The 18,893-nt window shown below is 35.9% G+C and overlaps 1 protein-coding gene across 1 annotated transcript in view; it reads left to right on the forward strand.

Annotated features, from left to right (window-relative positions):
• The window catches only part of LOC128554365 (uncharacterized), a 45,344-nt gene extending 26,920 nt beyond the window's left edge, over positions 1-18,424 (forward strand). Inside the window, exons 4-6 of the mRNA XM_053535649.1 lie at positions 6,476-6,503; positions 8,820-8,995; positions 18,280-18,424. Coding sequence (XP_053391624.1) covers positions 6,476-6,503; positions 8,820-8,995; positions 18,280-18,368 — 293 coding nt within the window. The 3' untranslated portion in view covers positions 18,369-18,424. The remainder of the gene's footprint in view (positions 1-6,475; positions 6,504-8,819; positions 8,996-18,279) is intronic.
• Positions 18,425-18,893: the final 469 nt, after the last annotated feature.

The following is an 18,893-nucleotide window of genomic DNA, read 5'->3' on the forward strand; positions in this document are numbered from 1 at the left end:
TCAAAAAATTTCTAAAAATAAACCAGAAGGCCTAGAGCTTAGATATTTGACATGTAGCATTGCCTCATGGACCTCTACAAAATTTGTTTAAATTATGACCCCGGGGTCAAAATTGACCCCGCTGCAGGGGTCACTTGATTTTACATAGGAAAATCTTAAAAAATCTTATTCTCAAAAACCAGAAGACCTAGAGCTTAGATATATGGTGTAAAGCATTGCCTAGTGGACCTCTACCAAATTTGTTCAAATCATGACACGGGGTCAAAATTGACCCCGCCCCAGGGGTTACTTGATTGTACATAGGAAAATCTTAAAAAATCTTCTTCTCAAGCATAAGCCCTGGAGCTTACATATTTGACATGTAGCATTGCCTAGTGGACCTCTACTAAAGTTGTTCAAATCATGACCCCCGGGTCAAAATTGACCCCTCCCCAGGGGTCACTTGATTTTACATAGGAAAATCTTCAAAAAAAATTTCTAAAAATAAACCAGAAGGCCTAGAGATTAGATATTTCACATGTAGCATTGCCTAGTGGACCTCTACAAAATTTGTTTAAATCATGACCCTCGGGGTCAAAATTGGCCCCGCCGCCGGGGTCACTTGATTTTACATAGGAAAATCTTAAAAAATCTTCTTCTCAAAAACCAGAAGCCCTAGAGCTTAGATATTTGACCTGTAGCATTGCCTAGTGTACCTCTACTAAAGTTGTTCAAATCATGACCCCGGGATCAAAATTGACCCCGCCCTAGGGGTCACTTGATTTTACATATGAAAATCTTCAAAAAATTTCTAAAAATAAACCAGAAGGCCTAGAGCTTAGATATTTCACATGTAGCATAGCCTTTTGTTTATTTTTAAAACAACTGTACACAGGGGTTCCATTTGAAACAGACTTGGGGTTTTGACTCTTGAAATTAGCAAAAGTTTACATAGTATTACAGACTCCTAGGATTTCAGCTGAAGGGTCCTTTTGATCAACATGAGATTTATTTTAGTTTAAACTCACAAAATGAAGCCTTATATATTCGAAATGACAGCTATTTATACATAAATCGAACCCCTGAGTACAAGTCAAGACAAATGGCAAAAACAGAATAAAGTAAAAACAAACTTGTAGACTTTATCTTTACTCTCATATTACATTTATCAACAATTCAACATTCTATTTAGGAGCTGGATCGACCTGCATCTTTGATGAACCCACTTAGTTTTCTCGAAAATAAAACTGGTAAAATTATTTTAAAATCTGGATATCCAAAATTGTCTGTCCGGATACTGTTATGCTTTTGTAAACATTGCCCATATCTCCAATTAAAAGGATGTGTTTGACAAATTATGATGATGCAAAGACAGTTTAACAGCATTTAACAGTAAATGATATAATATATTTACCTTGACATCTTCTCTTACTAAAATTATTTAAGAGAAATGTTTATCAAAATCGGCACCGCGGTAATCTACTTTCAATTTCAAAAACTTACAGAAAAAGGTATTTTCTGATCTAAATTTGATTGTAATTGATTTTTATTGATAAAAATTAAATACCTGTTTCAGTTGTGACACATTAATCAACAAATGGCTTTGTTATATCATGCAATAAACAACAGTCAACAGGGGTAAATAGGTGTGAAAACATCCGAAAACTGTTGTTTACAGATTCGTTATTAGCGAGGATTAATTAATATAAAGGAGTGAATCTTTTTTTTCGTTGTTTGAATTTTTTAAATCGGGAGATTTGGACTTATTATCAGGGTGATCGGGTTTTACATCCAGAATCGGGAGAAACCTGACGGGATCTGGAGAGGTGGGACGACTGAATATATTGTTATATTTGTTTTGTTTTTTCCTTTTTAATTAAATATTTTGAATAAATAGAAAGCAACTATTTCAATATTTCCGAATGACATGAGCTTCTCAATTCAAACCGATAACAAAAGGTGTGGTAGTCTTTTTGTTATGATCAAATAACGAGTAATTATCATTAATTAGCTTGTCACCTCGTGTCAGTTTTGTTGTTCACAGTTTGATCTCGGTTAAAATAATCTCCATTTTTTAGGTATCCTAATATTTATTTTTTTTATCCCCCGCCGATGAAATCGGGAGGGGGGTATTGAAATGGCGTTGTCCGTCCGTCCGTCAGTCCGTCAGTCCGTCCGTCCGTCCGTCCGCAGCCATTTCTCAGTAACTACTTGGTAGAATTTCATGAAACTTGAAATAAACATGAACCAACATACTGCGATGATGCCCGTCAAGTTTTTTTTTTGATTGGTCAATTTCCCTCAGAGTTATTGCCCTTGATTTAATAAAAAATGTCTGTCTGCAGCTATTTCTCAGTAACTAACAGGTAGAATTTCATCAAATTTGAAATAGACATGAACCAAGATACTGCGCTGATGCCCGTCAAGTTTTTTTTTTGATAGGTCAATTTCCCTCAGAGTTATTGCCCTTGATTTAATGAAAAATGTCTGTCTGCAGCCATTTCTCAGTAACTAGCAGGTAGAATTTCATCAAACTTGAAATAGACATGAACCAAGATACTGCGACGATGCCCTTCAAGTTTTTTTTTCGATTGGTCAATTTTCCATTTAGTTATTGCCCTTTAATTGTTTAAAAATCCACAGATCTGTACATAACAAACCAACCAATTGGAAGAATTTCATTAAACTTCTTCCATTCTTTTCCATGCACATTTATTATAAACATGTGATGTTGTGTACCTACACCTGGTCACCCCCCTTCCCCCTCACTCCCCCCCCCCCCCCCCCCCCCATTTTTTTTTTTTTTTTTTCATTTTTCGTTTTCTACCAATATTTATAATCAACATGTAAACTGTTGTATCCCACCCCCCCCCCACCCCCCCCAAACCAACCATTCATTTTCTTTTAATTTGATTTGACTAATGAAATTATTTGCTTCTTGGTAACATTCTTAACCTTTTGCAGGATATATTTTTTTGCCGTTCCTCAACTCTGACCCTTTCGGCGGGGGATTCCAATTCATCGAATTTGCTTGTTAATATTTCTTTCATCAAAATACTTTTAAATTTATATGAAATTAATTTTGTTTGAAAGAAAAATAAAGTTTAAACTACTCGATCTTTTACGGGAACGTAACGGCAATCTTAGATTTTAGCGTAGACAGTAAGCGCGGAGAGTAATTTCCCTTTATCAAAATGGCGAAAGTCGGAAACAAAATTTGTTTTGGTTTGAAGTTGGAAAGTCGTCTATACCTGTGTGTCGGGGCTGGTCCCAGGGGTAAAAAAACAACGCATTATCTATGGTATTTTGCGGCAGCATTAAAACAAATATACGGGACCCTATCGCGGTTCATACATTTTTGGTTCTTAAAAAAAGGTCGGGGCAGCATAAAAAAGGGTGGAGATGATAATCTAGGAATTAATTTATTATGGCCATATGTAGATAATTACAAACGTTTTCAATAATCCATTAAAGAGATGTTTAACTCGGTTTTCCATCTGATGTCTTTTTAGCTCATCTGATTTTTTGAAAAAAAATGATGAGTTATTGTCATCACTTGATCGGTGTCTGCGTCGGCGTTGCCTGGTTAAGTATTATGTTTAGGTCAGCTTTTCTCCTAAACTATCAAAGCTATTGCTTTGAAACTTGGAACACTTGTTAACCATCATAAGCTGACCCTGTTTAGCAAGAAACAACTCCATCCTGCTTTTTGCAAGATTTATGGCCCCTTTTGTACTTAGAAAATATCAGATTTCTTGGTTAAGTTTTATGTTTAGGTCAACTTTTCTCCTAAACTATCAAAGCTATTGCTTTGAAACTTGCAACACTTGTTCACCATCATAAGCTGACCCTGTACATCAAGAAACGTAACTCCATCCTGCTTTTTGCAAAAATTATTGCCCCTTTTGGACTTAGAAAATCAGTTTTCTTGGTTAAGTTTTATGTTTAGGTCAGCTTTTCTCATAAACTATCAAAGCTATTGCTTTAAAACTTGCAACACTTGTTCACCATCATAAGCTGACCCTGTACAGCAAGAAACATAACTCCATCCTGCTTTTTGCAAGATTTATGGCCCCTTTTGGACTTAGAAAATATCAGATTTCTTGGTTAAGTTTTATGTTCTCTTAAACTATCAAAGCTATTGCTTTGAAACTTGCAACACTTGTTCACCATCATAAGCTGACCCTGTACAGCAAGAACCTAACTCCATCCTGCTTTTTGCAATAATCATTGCCCCTTTTGGACTTAGAAAATCATTTTCTTGGTTGAGTATTATGTTTAAGTCAACTTTTCTCATAAACTATCAAAGCTATTGCTTTAAAACTTGCAACAGTTTTTCACCATCATAAGCGGACGCTGTACATCAAGAAACATACCTCTATCCTGCTTTTTGCAAGAATGATGACCCTTTTTAGACTTAGAAAATCATGGGTAGGACAATATTTCTATTATACAAAAAATCAGATGAGCGTCAGCACCCGCAAGGCGGTGCTCTTGTTTTATATGCCCGTTGGTAAAATTGGACGTATCATGGTAACGCCTCTGGTGGGCGGGCGGCATCCACAGACTTTGTCCGGAGCATATCTTTTTTCATGCATTGAGGGATTTTGATGTAACTTTACACAAATGTTCGCCATCATGAGACAGGGTGACATGTGCAAGAACCAGGTCCCTAGGTCTAAGGTCAAGGTCACACTTTGAGGTCAAAGGTCAAATTCAAGAATGACTTTGTCAGGAGCATTCCTTCTTCATGCATGGAGGGATTTTGATTTAACTTGGCACAATTGTTCACCATCATGAAACGGAGTGTCATGCACCAGAACCAGGTCCCTAGGTCTAAGGCCAAGGTCACACTTAGAGGTCAAAGGTCAATTTCTTGCATGAAGGGAATTTGATTTAACTTGACACAATTGTTCACCATTATGAGCTGAAGTGTCTTGCACAAGAACCAGGTCCCTAGGTCTAAGGTCAAGGTCACACTTAGAAGTCAAAGATCAGACACAAGAATGACTTTGTCCAGAGCATTTCGTCTTCATGAATGGAGGGATTTTGATGTTACTTGGCACAAATGGTCACCACCATGAGACAAAGTGTCATGCGCAAGAACCAGGTCCCTAGTCCTGTAAATAGCTTATATTGTAACTTTTTTTATTACTGGCAGTAGGGAAAAATCAAGACCACTTTTCTGTTGTGCAACATGCATATTACATCCACTTTTAGGTGTATTTTGACCTATCATTACCTGGTAAGGATTTTTGTGTGGACATAGATTTTTCAGCTCGCGGTGAGCTTGACTTAGTTGCCACTTTTGGCGGTTCAGTGTATGTGCTTCCGTGCGTCCGTCCAATTTTGTCTGGACTATAACTTTGACATGCATGGACCAATCTTGTTTATATTTGGCATGAATGTTTACTTCAATGAGAAGGTGTGTCATGCACAAACCCCATTTTCCTATCTCAAAGATCAAGGTCACAGTTTGAGGTCATAAGTTAAATTGAAGTGTTTTTGTATGTGCACGTATGCAGAATCTTGCATGTAAGGCATTATTTTTTCTGTACCTTGACAAAAATTTGAATGGGTTAATCAGCTTTTCTACAAAAAAAAATAAACCAGTAATTGCACATGTTTTTGTTTTTTTTGCACTTCATCATCACCTGCGTCATATGACAGAAATGCTTTCATTTCTGTCATATATGATGTCCGGACTAATATCTTCTGAAACTGCTGATTGGACTTCAGTGACACTCTGTATTTAAGTGACAGTTTAGCTTAGATTTCATATTGACAATATGAAATATTATAAACTTGTCATTGTCAAGTTACATAATTATTATCTACTGAAGTAAAACATTTTATAGAAATATGTCATTTACTTAGAAAAAATATGTAGAAGTATTCTGTTATTTGATAACTGGACATTAACATCCAGTTTATATGCAGATAAATGCAGTTTGTAGATAGAAATGGGTTACAATGTCAAACTGAAGAAGATTCCATATCATAAAAAAAAGTCTGTGAAAAGATCCTTTCGAGGCATTTAACATAACCAAGCAACATAATTGCAGACTTAGGTTTGATTTAGTCTGTTCATGAGAGGAAATGAAATGTGCAGCACCCCCGCATCCCTTAGCACAGACTAGGATGGATTTTCAAGTCAGTTTCATTTTTCTTTTGCAGGAGTTTAGGTAATATAATTTGTTGATTAATTTATAATGCCCTCTGACAATATTATAATTATGATTTGCCATTCATTGTAATTTGATTATAATAATATTCTCTTGGTGCGTTGGTTTGTATTGCATTTGCTCTTCTATTTAAATCAAGCATTATGAGGAGCAACATGGTTGAAACAAAGACAATCTAATATTAGAGCAAGAAAAATTTCTTGTACTTTTTGCAAAAAGTCTGTTGTTTAAGGTATCAAATGTACCTACCCTGACCATCATTTCATGTTGAAATTAATTGTGCGTAATAAAACTGCTTGTTCTTCTTTCAGAAGCAGATACTAGAACAGATGAAAAGGAGTAAGTTTTTTCTTATTATTGTATAGTTTTGATAAAAAAGTGTTACTTTTTTTATAGGATCTACCTCTGAACAATAATTTTGTTGTTTCAAAATGGATTTCGAAAAGGTTTGGTGCAGAAAAGAATAAAATAAGCACTTTTTTAACAAAACAATTATTTATACATGAACCTTCTAGACTTTTCATACATTTAAAATAAAATTTTAAAACTGTGCAATGCACACATCAATTTAATAAATCTACATTACTGGAATTAACAAATATTTCCTAGTATAGATTTTGTCATTAATATATAGGAAGTATCATACAAATACATATTTGTTGTAGTTCTATGGTGTGCATATAGTGTTCATCTTCTTGTACAAAACCACATGGACTAAGGCTTTTATTTCTGGAATGTAGCATCATATAGAAGTCTTTTACCAAGAATGTTCAAATTATCTCCCTTTGGTTAAAAATGGCCCCACCCCTGGGTGTGCATGGTTAAATAGACCTGTGTAGCGAAAATCCTTTAAAAATTATTGTCAAAGGCCCAGAGCTTAGATATTTAGTATGTGAATCCCTACCAAGATTGTTCTAATCATGACCCCGGAGTCAATATATATAATTATGTCTCCCCCTGGAGACATATTGCTTTTGCCCTGTCCGTCCGTCCGTCCTTCCGTGTGTCCGTACGTCACACTTCATTTCCGAGCAATAACTGGAGAACCATTTGACCTAGAACCTTCAAACTTCATAGGGTTGTAGGGCTGCTGGAGTAGACGACCCCTATTGTTTTTGGGGTCACTCCATCAAAGGTCAAGGTCACAGGGGCCTTAACATTGAAAACCATTTCCGATAATAACTAGAGAACCACTTGACCCAGAATGTTGAAACTTCATAGGATGATTGGTCATGAAGAGTAGATGACCCCTATTGATTTTGGGGTCACTCCGTCAAAGGTCAAGGTCACAGGGGCCTGAACATTGAAAACCATTTCCGATAATAACTAGAGAACCACTTGACCCAGAATGTTGAAACTTCATAGGATGATTGGTCATGAAGAGTAGATAACCCCTATTAATTTTGGGGTCACTCCGTCAAAGGTCAAGGTCACAGGGGCCTGAACATTGAAAACCATTTCCAATCAATAACTACAGAACCACCTGACCCAGAATGTTGAAACTTGATAGGATGATTGGTCATAAAGAGTAGATGACCCTTATTGATTATGGGATCACTCCGTCAAAGGTCAAGGTCACAGGGGCCTGAACATTGAAAACCATTTCTGATCAATAACTAGAGAACCACTTAACCCAGAATGTTGAAACTTCAGACCTACTTTCACATTTCTGTAGCTACAGCCTTCGAATTTGGACTACATGCATAGGTTTGTGTGCTGAAACAAACTTTGACTTTGTTATTGACCTAGTGACCTACTTTCACATTTTTGAAGGTACAGGCTTCAAATTTGGACCACATGCATAGGTTTTTGTTCCAAAATAAAATTTGACCTTGATTTTGACCTAGCGACCTACTTTCACATTTCTCAAGCTACAGCTATCAAATTTGAACCACAAGCATAGTTTTGTGTACTGAAATGAACTTTGATCTTGAGATTGACCTAGTGACCTACTTTCACATTTCTGAAGGTACAGGCTTCAAATTTGGACCACTTGCATAGTTTTGTGTTCCAAAATAAAATTTGACCTTGATTTTGAGCTAGTGACCTACTTTCACATTTCTCAAGCTGCAGCCTTCAAATTTGAACCACATGCATAGTTTTGTGTACCGAAATGAACTTTGATCTTGAGATTGACCTAGTGACCTACTTTCACATTTCTTAAACTACAGGCTTCAAATTTGGACCGCATGCATATTTTTGTGTTCTGAATTGAAATTTGACATTGATTTTTACCTATTACCTACTTTCACATTTCTCAAGCTACAGCCTCCAAATTTGAAGCATATGCATAGTCTGTCTACCGAAATGAACTTTGACCTTGAAATTGATCTAGTGACCTACTTTCACATTTCTCAAGCCACAGCTTTCAAATTTGGACCACATACACATTGTTTTGTACCGAAATGAAATTTGACCTTGATTTTGACCTTGAGCTAGTCTTGAAATTTGGAACATTCAAAAATGGCTCAGTGGATGGCGCCAAGATCACTCTATAATCTCTTGTTAGGTTAATAGGTTAAAGGTCAAGGTCAGATTAAACCAGAATGGTAGAACTTTTGTTTACAGTGAGCATATAATTTCTGTTGCTTGTGCAGTTACTAAATGAATCAAGGGGGGCATTTCGTGTTTGACAAGCTCTTGTTTTTGTTACAGAAAAGTCCTTATGCGAAATTTGCCAGGATATGTCAAGATTTGCCATGTACCGGAGAATTATACATTTGACAAGCTGAGTGGTGAATTGCTGCGAGCAAACCTACCTGTTCCATTTGAACGACTAATTTTTCTTGATGGGATGCAAGAGGCTCTCCTGATTTGTAAGACTTCAAAAGGTATTTGTTTCTTAATAATCCTTTGTTATTTGATTTTATTTGTAGATCACCTGAACCAGGTGTTCAGTGTGAGCTATTAGTGTATGTGGATGTTCCAGTGTCAATAATAAAGATCTAAGTTGCTGGTCAGAATTACTCAGATCTGGTCATGGAGTCCAGTGTATCTGTTTGATGGAAATCTGCTTAAGTTTGTACTAAAGGGTGTGAAAGGTGTAGCACATTTCATTACCTCTCTTGGACAGACTCAGTCATCACGAGTTTGCTATTATTTTGCATAGTTATGTTCTATGCTTCCAGAGGGTCAGTTTGGATTTATTTGGTCTGCAGTATCCTTTCACGTTTCTGCATGACAGAATTTAGGGGTCAGCTGATCTAAACAAACAACATCTCTTCATGAACCACTTGATTGATTTACTCAAATGTAGCTAGAGCATCATTTTGCATGCCTATTATATCAAACAGACTTAAAGAAAAGAAAACAAGACAAGCTCCTTCTTCTTATGAGCTACTTCATGAGATTTTTCAAATTTTTCTCTGCTTTAGTTGTATTGGCTTTTTCATTTGTTCAAATGGTTTCAGTTGGCTGAATTTTGGGACCACCATTATTTGAATAGAAAAATCATTGATTTTCTTCAAATTGTGGTGACTTGCCCTTCTTAGAACTTAGAATAGAAATGCCTTTAAAATGACTTCGTTTTATGAACCACTTGATGGATCTTTGTCAAACTTGATTTTTAGCATCATTATAAGGTCCTCTACCAAATTTTTATGCCCCCTTCGAAGAAGGAGGGGTATATTATTTTGCAAATGTCTGTCTGTCGGTTGGTATGGAGACCAATTGGTTTCCAGATAACTCAAGGGCTCAAAACTTGGGCGTAGGATTTTGAAAGTTGATAGGGAGGTTGGTCATGAGCAGCAGATGACCGCTATTGATTTTGAGGTTGGTAGGTCAAAGGTCAAGGTCACAGTAGCCCAAAACAGTAAAATGATTTCCAGATGATAACTAAAGAACGCTTGGGCCTGGGATCATGAAAGTTAGATACAGTAAATACTAATAAGAAACAGCTTGGGACCTCTAAAAATTGTTCCTTATAACCGAGGTTCCTTATATCCGAATAGCCAACTAGTTCCTTGTAACCGAGGTTTGTATAATGGACACAATTTGTAAAGCAAACACTATTTGACTGACGTTAGAAAAGGGCTCACTCTCACACTCAGGACTGACCATGAATCTTTATATGAGAAAGTTGCGAGTCTAGTAGAGGTCCTTTCCAGGAGAGGTGTTAAGGTCTGCATGTATATGGCTGCAATACTGTTGAAACACGGCGTTAAACCCTAAGCCAAAATGTACATCGGTAAGAATGACCTAATTTGTGTTTATATTTTGTCGGTTATTTCTACTGTCCGACCAGGGATCTGACAGTGACGTCATATTGTGTTTACTTTCCAGTGTTTACCTTATATTGTACTGGATTATCATTATGTTTCTTTACCCATAGCCTGCATGGATATGTAGCACAGAAGATAACGGCACTGTCGTAGTAACCGAAAAATACCGAGTTCGAATCCGGTCGACGGAACTTTTTTTCCTGCACAATATTTTTTTATTCAACTATATAGTTATCTTGATTTTCTAGTGCATCACAAATTATGCTTACAGAATAAATTGTGTAGAAAACGTTTGTTATTTCACTCCACATAAAAATGGCTAAAATGGCTATGAACACGTTTTAACTGTAACAAGCCTTTGGAGAATAACGAGAAAGCAATATCTATTCTAAAACACAATAGATGGACGGCGAGACAAGTATATGTTGCTTTAACATTTGGTATACTTCATACTAAAATAAATGATTGATAATTTAAAAAAAAAACTAACAAGAAACACATATAAAAACAACATTTTTCCAGATCAAGGAAGCAAATGTAACTGGTCTTTCAAACAATTTTTTTTTGCTGCAAAAAATACATAAAATGTACATCGCCTACCACTGGTTTCGAACTTACATCGCCTGCGTGACAAGTAGCCAACACATCCACTGAGCCATACCTTACTTAGAGTTTCTCATATGATAGGGACATATTTCAATCTATTATAAGTATACATCCGTTTGGGGATATACCGTGGTTATTTATAGTTTGTTGACAAAATGACATTACTGTCAAAAATTGTCGGTGGATTAGTATCTTCTTTTTTAGAGAGCGCTTCATTTTGACTATAAGATATGTTGCAGTTACTCCCCTTACCTTGCTCGACTGCATGTTTTATGAATAGCCATCAATACTAATGTAAAAATAAATATTCAAATTTTTATTACAAAAATGTTGAATTAGACTACACATTAAGATTCAAAAGTAGGGTGTTTTGACATAGTATAGCGTATTGCAACAGACATACGGATTAAAGTGTAAATTATACCTATAATTTCCTACTGTCCATTTTACACCTACTTTATTTTTTACAATTTGAAATTTGGTAAACTGGACTGTTTGCCATTTTTAATCACGCATGATTTGCACAATTGTTCAGGATAGTATGACCGTGACGGTGACCGTATGCGTGACCATGACTGATTTCACTATTGTTAACATGAAATAGCATAATACATGTAGCTCTGATACATAATTTTTAGTAAATATAGGTTTTTATCTTCTGGTATTTGGTAAATGTTAATGATGCTATTATATAATTATTTTCTTTTTATCATATCCATGACTATCATAATTTGTGTTTATTTTTTTGCGTGAAAGCCCGTGAAAGTGCTGGCGTTACTCTGACATCGTCAGCGATTCTACTGTTTATTTCTGGTTTTCAATTATTTTCATTCTTTATGTCTGTTCGCTATAATCAAGATGTTTTCCATTGAATCTCGAATTTTGGGACTGGAAAAAATATTCCTTATAACCGAGTTTTCCTTATAAATGAGTTACCTATAACCGAGCATTTTTACATTGAATAAAGAAGGAATTAGATCGGGGAATTGAAAACTGTTCCTTGTAACCGAGTGTTCTTTATATCCAAGTTCTTTATAATTGAGGTTTACTGTAGATAGATATATTTATTTCTGTGTACAATGTACATAATATGGCAATATAAATAACAACATACAGATAACAATGAACAAGTATGCATGTTAGATAAAGTTGTGTCAAATACATTATAACCCAAAGGATGACACAAAAAGAGATAGAAATCATCTCTTATTTCCATCGTGGTCCTTGTGTAGTATAATATGGTATGACATGGGAAGACATATCACAGAAAAGAACGAAAGACTTATGTTATCAAAATTCATAGATTTAAATTTATAAAAAACTATTATTATCAAAATGGATGGATTAAAAAATAAGTGTAATATATTATTATCTACTATATTATTCTATTTAACTTATATTGCAAAATTATCTGGTAAAATAAGGTAACTAGTATGCTGCCGCGCAGTACTGCATCTTATGTAATACTTGAAGTTAAGTTGATAGGGAAGCTTACCAGCAGATGACCCCTACTGATTTTTAGGTCAGTAGGTCAAAGGTCAAGGTCACAATGACCCGAAACTGTTAAACAGTTTCTGGAAGATAACTCAAGAATGCTTGGAACCTGATAGGAAAGTTGGTCATGATCAGCAGATGACCCGTATTGATTATGAGGTTATTACAAAGGTCATGATGATGTCTTAAGAGCTTTTGAGGTCAGTAGGTCAAGGTCACAGTGAACCATCCGGATGATAACTTGAGAACACTTTGGCCTAGGATCACAAAACTTAATAGGAAGATTGTTCATGACCAGCAGATCTCCCATATTGATTTTAGCTCAATAGGTCAAAGGTCAAGGTTACAGTGACCCGGAACAGTTAAACCATTTCTGCATGATAACTTGAGAACGCTTGGGCCTAGGATCACGAATTTCAAACTTAATAGGAATGTTGATCTTGATCAGCAGATGACCCCTATTGATTTTGAGGTCAGAAGGTAAAAGGTCAAGGTCATAGTGACCCAGAACAGTAGAACATTTTTTGCCAAATAACTACAGAATGCTTTGATATGGAGGTCACTGATGACTGGTAAATCACCCATAATTATTGATTTGAGGTCAATAGGTCAAATGTCTAACACAGTGACCGAATATTTTCTGTTCCTTGCACAGTTACTGAATGCACCAAGGGGGGCATTTCCTGTTCTATGAGCTCTTGTTTGCTTGGTCTATACCTCCAAAGGATCTTCTTAAAAAAGTATCATTGATTATATTAAGTATAATATTATAGCTAAAAACCTCCTAAAATCAAGATCACTGCAATGTTTCTGTCAATAATAACTAATCATTGCAGTGTTAGCATTTATAAATTCTGAAAAATTGGACATAAGTCAAAAGATAAGCAGTTTTAGATGGACTTTTTGAAGAAAAAGTATAGTTATTGCACTTGCCCTGGCATCGCCGTCACTGTCAATGTTGCCATTGGTTAAAGTATTTGATAAAGTCAAATATCTCTGTTACTATCAAAGCTGTTGACTTGAAACTTAAAATAATGATTTACTATCAAAGTCTACACCAGGAGAAACAATCCCAATAACTCTATTTGAATTTTGACAGAATTATTCCCCTTTTTAGGTATTGTGATCGCTCACCGTCCGACGTCCGTCCGTCCGTCCGTTGTACGTCCGTCCACACTTTCCTTTAAACAACATCTCCTCCTAAACCAACAGGCCAATTTTGATGAAACTTCACAGGGATGTTCCTTGGATGGCCCCCTTTCAAAATTGTTCAAAGAATTGAATTCCATGCAGAACACTGGTTGCCATGGCAACTGAAAGGAAAAACTTTAAAAATCTTCTTCTCAAAAACCAGAAGCCCTAGAGCTTAGATATTTGGTGTGAAGCATTGCCTAGTGGACCTCTACCAAGTTTGTTCAAATCATGACCCCGGGGTCAAAATTGACCCCGCCCCAGGGGTCACTTGATTTTACATAAGAAAATCTTAAAAAATCTTCTTCTCAAACACAAGAAGCCTTAGAGCTTAGATATTTGACATGTAGCATTGCCTAGTGGACCTCTACTAAAATTGTTCAAATCATGACCCCGGGGTCAAAATTAACCCCGCCCCAGGGGTCACTTGACTTTACATATGAAAATCTTCAAAAAATTTCTAAAAATAAACCAGAAGGCCTAGAGCTTAGATATTTCACATGTAACATTGCCTAGTGGACCTCTACAAAATTTATTCAAATCATGGCCCCCGGGGTCAAAATTGACCCCACCCCAGGGGTCACTTGATTTTACATAGGAAAATATTTAAAAAATCTTATTCTCAAAAACCAGAAGCCCTAGAGCTTTGATATTTGACATGTAGCATTGCCTAGTGGACCTCTACTAAAGTTGTTCAAATTATGACCCGGGGGTCAAAATTGACCCTGCCCTAGGGGTCACTTGACTTTACATAGGAAAATCTTCAAAAGTTTTCTAAAAATAAACCAGAAGGCCTAGAGCTTAGATATTTCACATGTAGCATTACCTAGTGGACCTCTACAAAATTTATTCATATCATGACCCTGGGGTCAAAATTGACCCCGCCCCAGGGGTCACTTGATTTTACATAGGAAAATCTTCAAAAATTTTCTAAAAATAAACTAGAAGGCCTAGAGACTAGATATTTGACATGTAGCATTGCCTAGTGGACCTCTACAAAATTTGTTCAAACCTTGTCCCCCGGGGTCAAAATTGACTCCGCCCTAGGGGTCACTTGATTTTACATAGGAAAATCTTCAAAAAAAATTCTAAAAATAAACCAGAAGGCCTAGATCTTAGATATTTGACATGTAGCATTGCCTATTAGACTTTTACAAAGTTTATTCAAATCATGACCCCTGGGGTCAAATTGACCCTGCCCCAGGGGTTACTTGATTGTACATAGAAAAATCTTCAAAATTTTCTAAAAATAAACCAGAAGAGCTTAGATATTTGACATGTAGCATTGCCTAGTGGACCTCTACAAAAAGTTTTCAAATCTTGTTTTTAAAGTTACTTAAAGAAAATTTCAACTATATTTTCTCATAATTCTTTTGATTGATTTCTATTATGATCTTTTGACCTTGAAGACTTGTCCTTAAGTGCAATGATAACAGGTGAGCGATATAGGGCCATCATGGCCCTCTTGTTACTCATGTCCGCACTCTTAATCAAACATTTCTCATCCGATCTTCACCAAACTTGAACAAAATGTGTTTGACCATGAGACCTCGGCCAAGTTCGATAACTAGCCAAATCAGTCCAGGCATTTTGGAGTTACGGCCCTTGAATTATCGAAAAATCGGCTTTTTTACTCTTGTCCGCACTCTAAGTCGAACATTTCTCATCCGATCTTCACCAAACTTGAACAAAATATGTTTGACCATCAGACCTCAGCCAAGTTCGATAACTAGCCAAATCGGTCCAGGCATTTTAGAGTTACGGCCCTTGAATTACCTAAAAAATCCGTCTGTTTACTCTTGTCCGCTCTCTCAGTCGAACATTTCTCATCCGATCTTCACCAAACTTGAACAAAATGTGTTTGGCCATAAGACCTTACCCAAATTCGATAACTAGCCAAATCCGCCCAGGCACTTTTGATTTATGGCCCTTGAATTACTGATTGGATCCACTCATCCAGACCATCTAATTGGATCCACTCGTCTAAAACATCTAGAGAAACTAACATTTTTCATAGGGGCAGTTGTGGGAGACATGCGCTTTTCTCAAAAGCATCTCTAGTTTTCACTTGCAACTAGGCCACATGCGGAGAGAGTGCATCTTAATTGTTACATTCTGAGAAATGTTCTTTTTAAAGAAAATAGAATTTTTAAACATTCTAGAATGTTAGCTAAAACTTGGTCGTGAGCGAGGGCAAAGATTTTTGCAAAATTCTTAAACAAGACAGTGTCTTTATTTACTTGCACATAGGTCTGCATCAATTTCACACCTTGGTAATAATGGATGAAATTATTTGAACCCAGTATGAGTGTAGTTTTACCTGATAAAGTATATTTTAAATGTTTCATGTTTCACTGTAATAGAGAAAGATGCAGTTCTTATGATTTTTAAGAAAAACAAAAAGTTTGAATCAGAATGAGGCAGCCATCCAAACGGGGATTTCTGATGCCTGTTTGGTACCTGACATAAACACCTTGATGTACATCTTACTGTTGTGTGGAAAAGTTGCCAGCAAAACCAAAATGATGAACAATAGATGGTACTTTAGAAAGGTGGCTTCTGATGTAATGAACTAAATTGGAAATAGCTCAGTTAGACCTAAAATTTGTTGAAGCTTAAATGAGCAATTTGTATTCGTATTATATGTAATACTCTATTTTTAGTTATTTTAGAGCTAATGAACTTTTATAGTCAAAGTCAGTCAATTTAGCATTGTCTATTTAACTGATCAATGTTTAAAGCAGGCTTCCTGTAACAGGAAGAACATAGCATTTTTGAATGGGAAGCCAAGCTGTTATGGTCAAATTAAATCTCCTTAAGTTTATTACATTGTCAGGATACTTCATTGCATTTGATGATAGATTTGTTTCGAAACTATTGATACTGATATAAATCAGTTTCTCTTTTGTTTTCTGTGAAATTGATTGTTTTTTATGTGCAATTTTTAGCTCACCTGTGATCGCCCTGTGTCCGTCATCCGTCGTTGTCCGTCCGTCTTCAACAATTTGACTGTTAGCACTCTAGAGGTCAGAACTTTGGCCTAATCTTAATAAAACTTGGTCAGAGTGTTACCCTCAATAAAATCTTGGACGAGTTCGATATTGGGTCATCTAGGGTCAGTAACTAGGTCACCAGGTCAAATCAAAGGAAAAGCTTGTTAACACTCTAGAGGTTGCAATTTTGGCCCAATCTTAATGAAACTTGGTCAGAATGTTACCCTCAATAAAATCTTGGATTGTTTCGATATTGGGTCATCTGGGTTGAAAAACTAGGTCACCAGGTCAAATCAAAGGAAAAGCTTGTTAACACTCTAGAGGTCACAATTTTGGCCCAGTCTTAATGAAACTATGTCAGAATGTTACCCTCAGTAAAATCTTGGATTGTTTCGATATTGGGTCATCTGAGATCAAAAACTAGGTCACCAGGCTAAATCAAAGGAAAAGCTTGATAACACTCTAGAGGTCACAATTTTGGCCCAGTCTTAATGAAACTTAGTCAGAATGTTACCCTCAATAAAATCTTGGACAAGTTCGATATTGGGTCATCTGGGATCAAGAACTAGGTCACCAGGTCAAATCAAAGGAAAAGCTTGTTAACACTCCAGAGGTCACAATTTTGGCCCAATCTTAATGAAACTATGTCAGAATGTTACCCTCAGTAAAATCTTGGATTGTTTCGATATTGGGTCATCTGGGGTCTAAAAACTAGGTCACCAGGTCAAATCAAAGGAAAAGCTTGTTAACATTCTAGAGGTCACATTTTTGACTTTATCTTCATAAAACTTAGTCAGAATGTTAATCCTAATGATCTAAAGGTCTGGTTTGAATTAAGGTCATGTAGGATCAAAAACTAGGTCACCAGGTCAAATCAAAGGAAAAGCTAGTTAACACTATAGAGGCCACATCATTTATGACCATATCTTAATGAAACTTTGTCAGAATGTTAATCTTGATGATCTATAGGTCAAGTCCAAATCTGGGTCATGTTGGGTCAAAAACTAGGTCACTAGGTCTAGACAAAGGAAAACCTTGTTAACACTCTAGAGGCCACACTTACGACTGTATCTTCATGAAACTTAGTCAGAATGTTAATCTTGATGATCTTTAGGTCAAGTTCGAATCTGGGTCATGTTGTATCAAAAACTAGGTCACCAGGTCAAATCAAAGGAAAAGCTAGTTAACACTTTAGAGGTCACATTTAAGACGGTATCTTCATGAAACTTGGTCAGAATGTTAATCTTGATGATCTTTAGGCCAATAGGTCAGGTGAGCGATACAGGGCCTTCATGGCCCTCTTGTTAGGTTAAAGTTTTATCAAGTCTTTACTGGTAAAGCTTTATTTTAGAGTCAAGCACTAAGAAAAGTTGAGCTCACTGTCTTATGGAAAGCTCCTGTTATTGATGTGATATATTGATATATTGGAATAAATAGAGCAGAAATGTCATGTTTGTCTTATTAATTACAGATTTTTACTTGGAATATATAGTGTTGGGGAACATGTCTCTAAAGCTGCACTCATGTTTCTGTAAATGGAAAATTTCAAATGTCTTACTCCATATTTCTTAGATCAGCAATTTAAGTAATAGACATATATTTTAATTTCAGATGCTCAACAGCTATCAAAATTTAGTGGAGACACTTCCTTTTCATTCTTTTGTGGTGAAGAGCAGGTAACATTGTTTGAAAATATTTAGAGGTTAAAGTATCAAGTAAAGTCTTTTGAAATCACCCCTCGGGTGAATTTTTGTTTTAGTTTTTTACGCCACATAGGCCTTGGTCTATCATAAAGAATACACCAAATTGTTCATACTAAATAGAAGAAACTATTAAGACAGGTTATTCCCTTTAGGACAACACATTTTGTCTTATATCACATGTGCTGTGACTGTTCATGTTCTGTTTTGTAGAAGATATCAAACTTCTTTTTCAAAAGTATTTTGTCATTACTTTTCTTATCATTGTGTGTCTAACATGTTTGTCCAGGTACTCCAGGGTTTGAAAGTGTTACAAACCTTGTACATTTCAAAAAAATGCAAACATTGCAAAATGAAAGTGAAAGTAGAGCTGTCAAATTGACAAAAAACTGCAGTATTTCAACAAATATGAAAGTAAACTATTTTTCATTTCCCGGAGTACCTAGATAAGTATGTAAGTATGCAAGACACACAACAAAAACAAATTTAGAGAAAAAATATGTTTGAAAAAGAAGTTTGATATTT

The sequence above is a fragment of the Mercenaria mercenaria genome, unplaced genomic scaffold (assembly GCF_021730395.1).
Source record: "Mercenaria mercenaria strain notata unplaced genomic scaffold, MADL_Memer_1 contig_4974, whole genome shotgun sequence".
NCBI classification, from domain to species: Eukaryota; Metazoa; Mollusca; class Bivalvia; order Venerida; family Veneridae; genus Mercenaria; species Mercenaria mercenaria.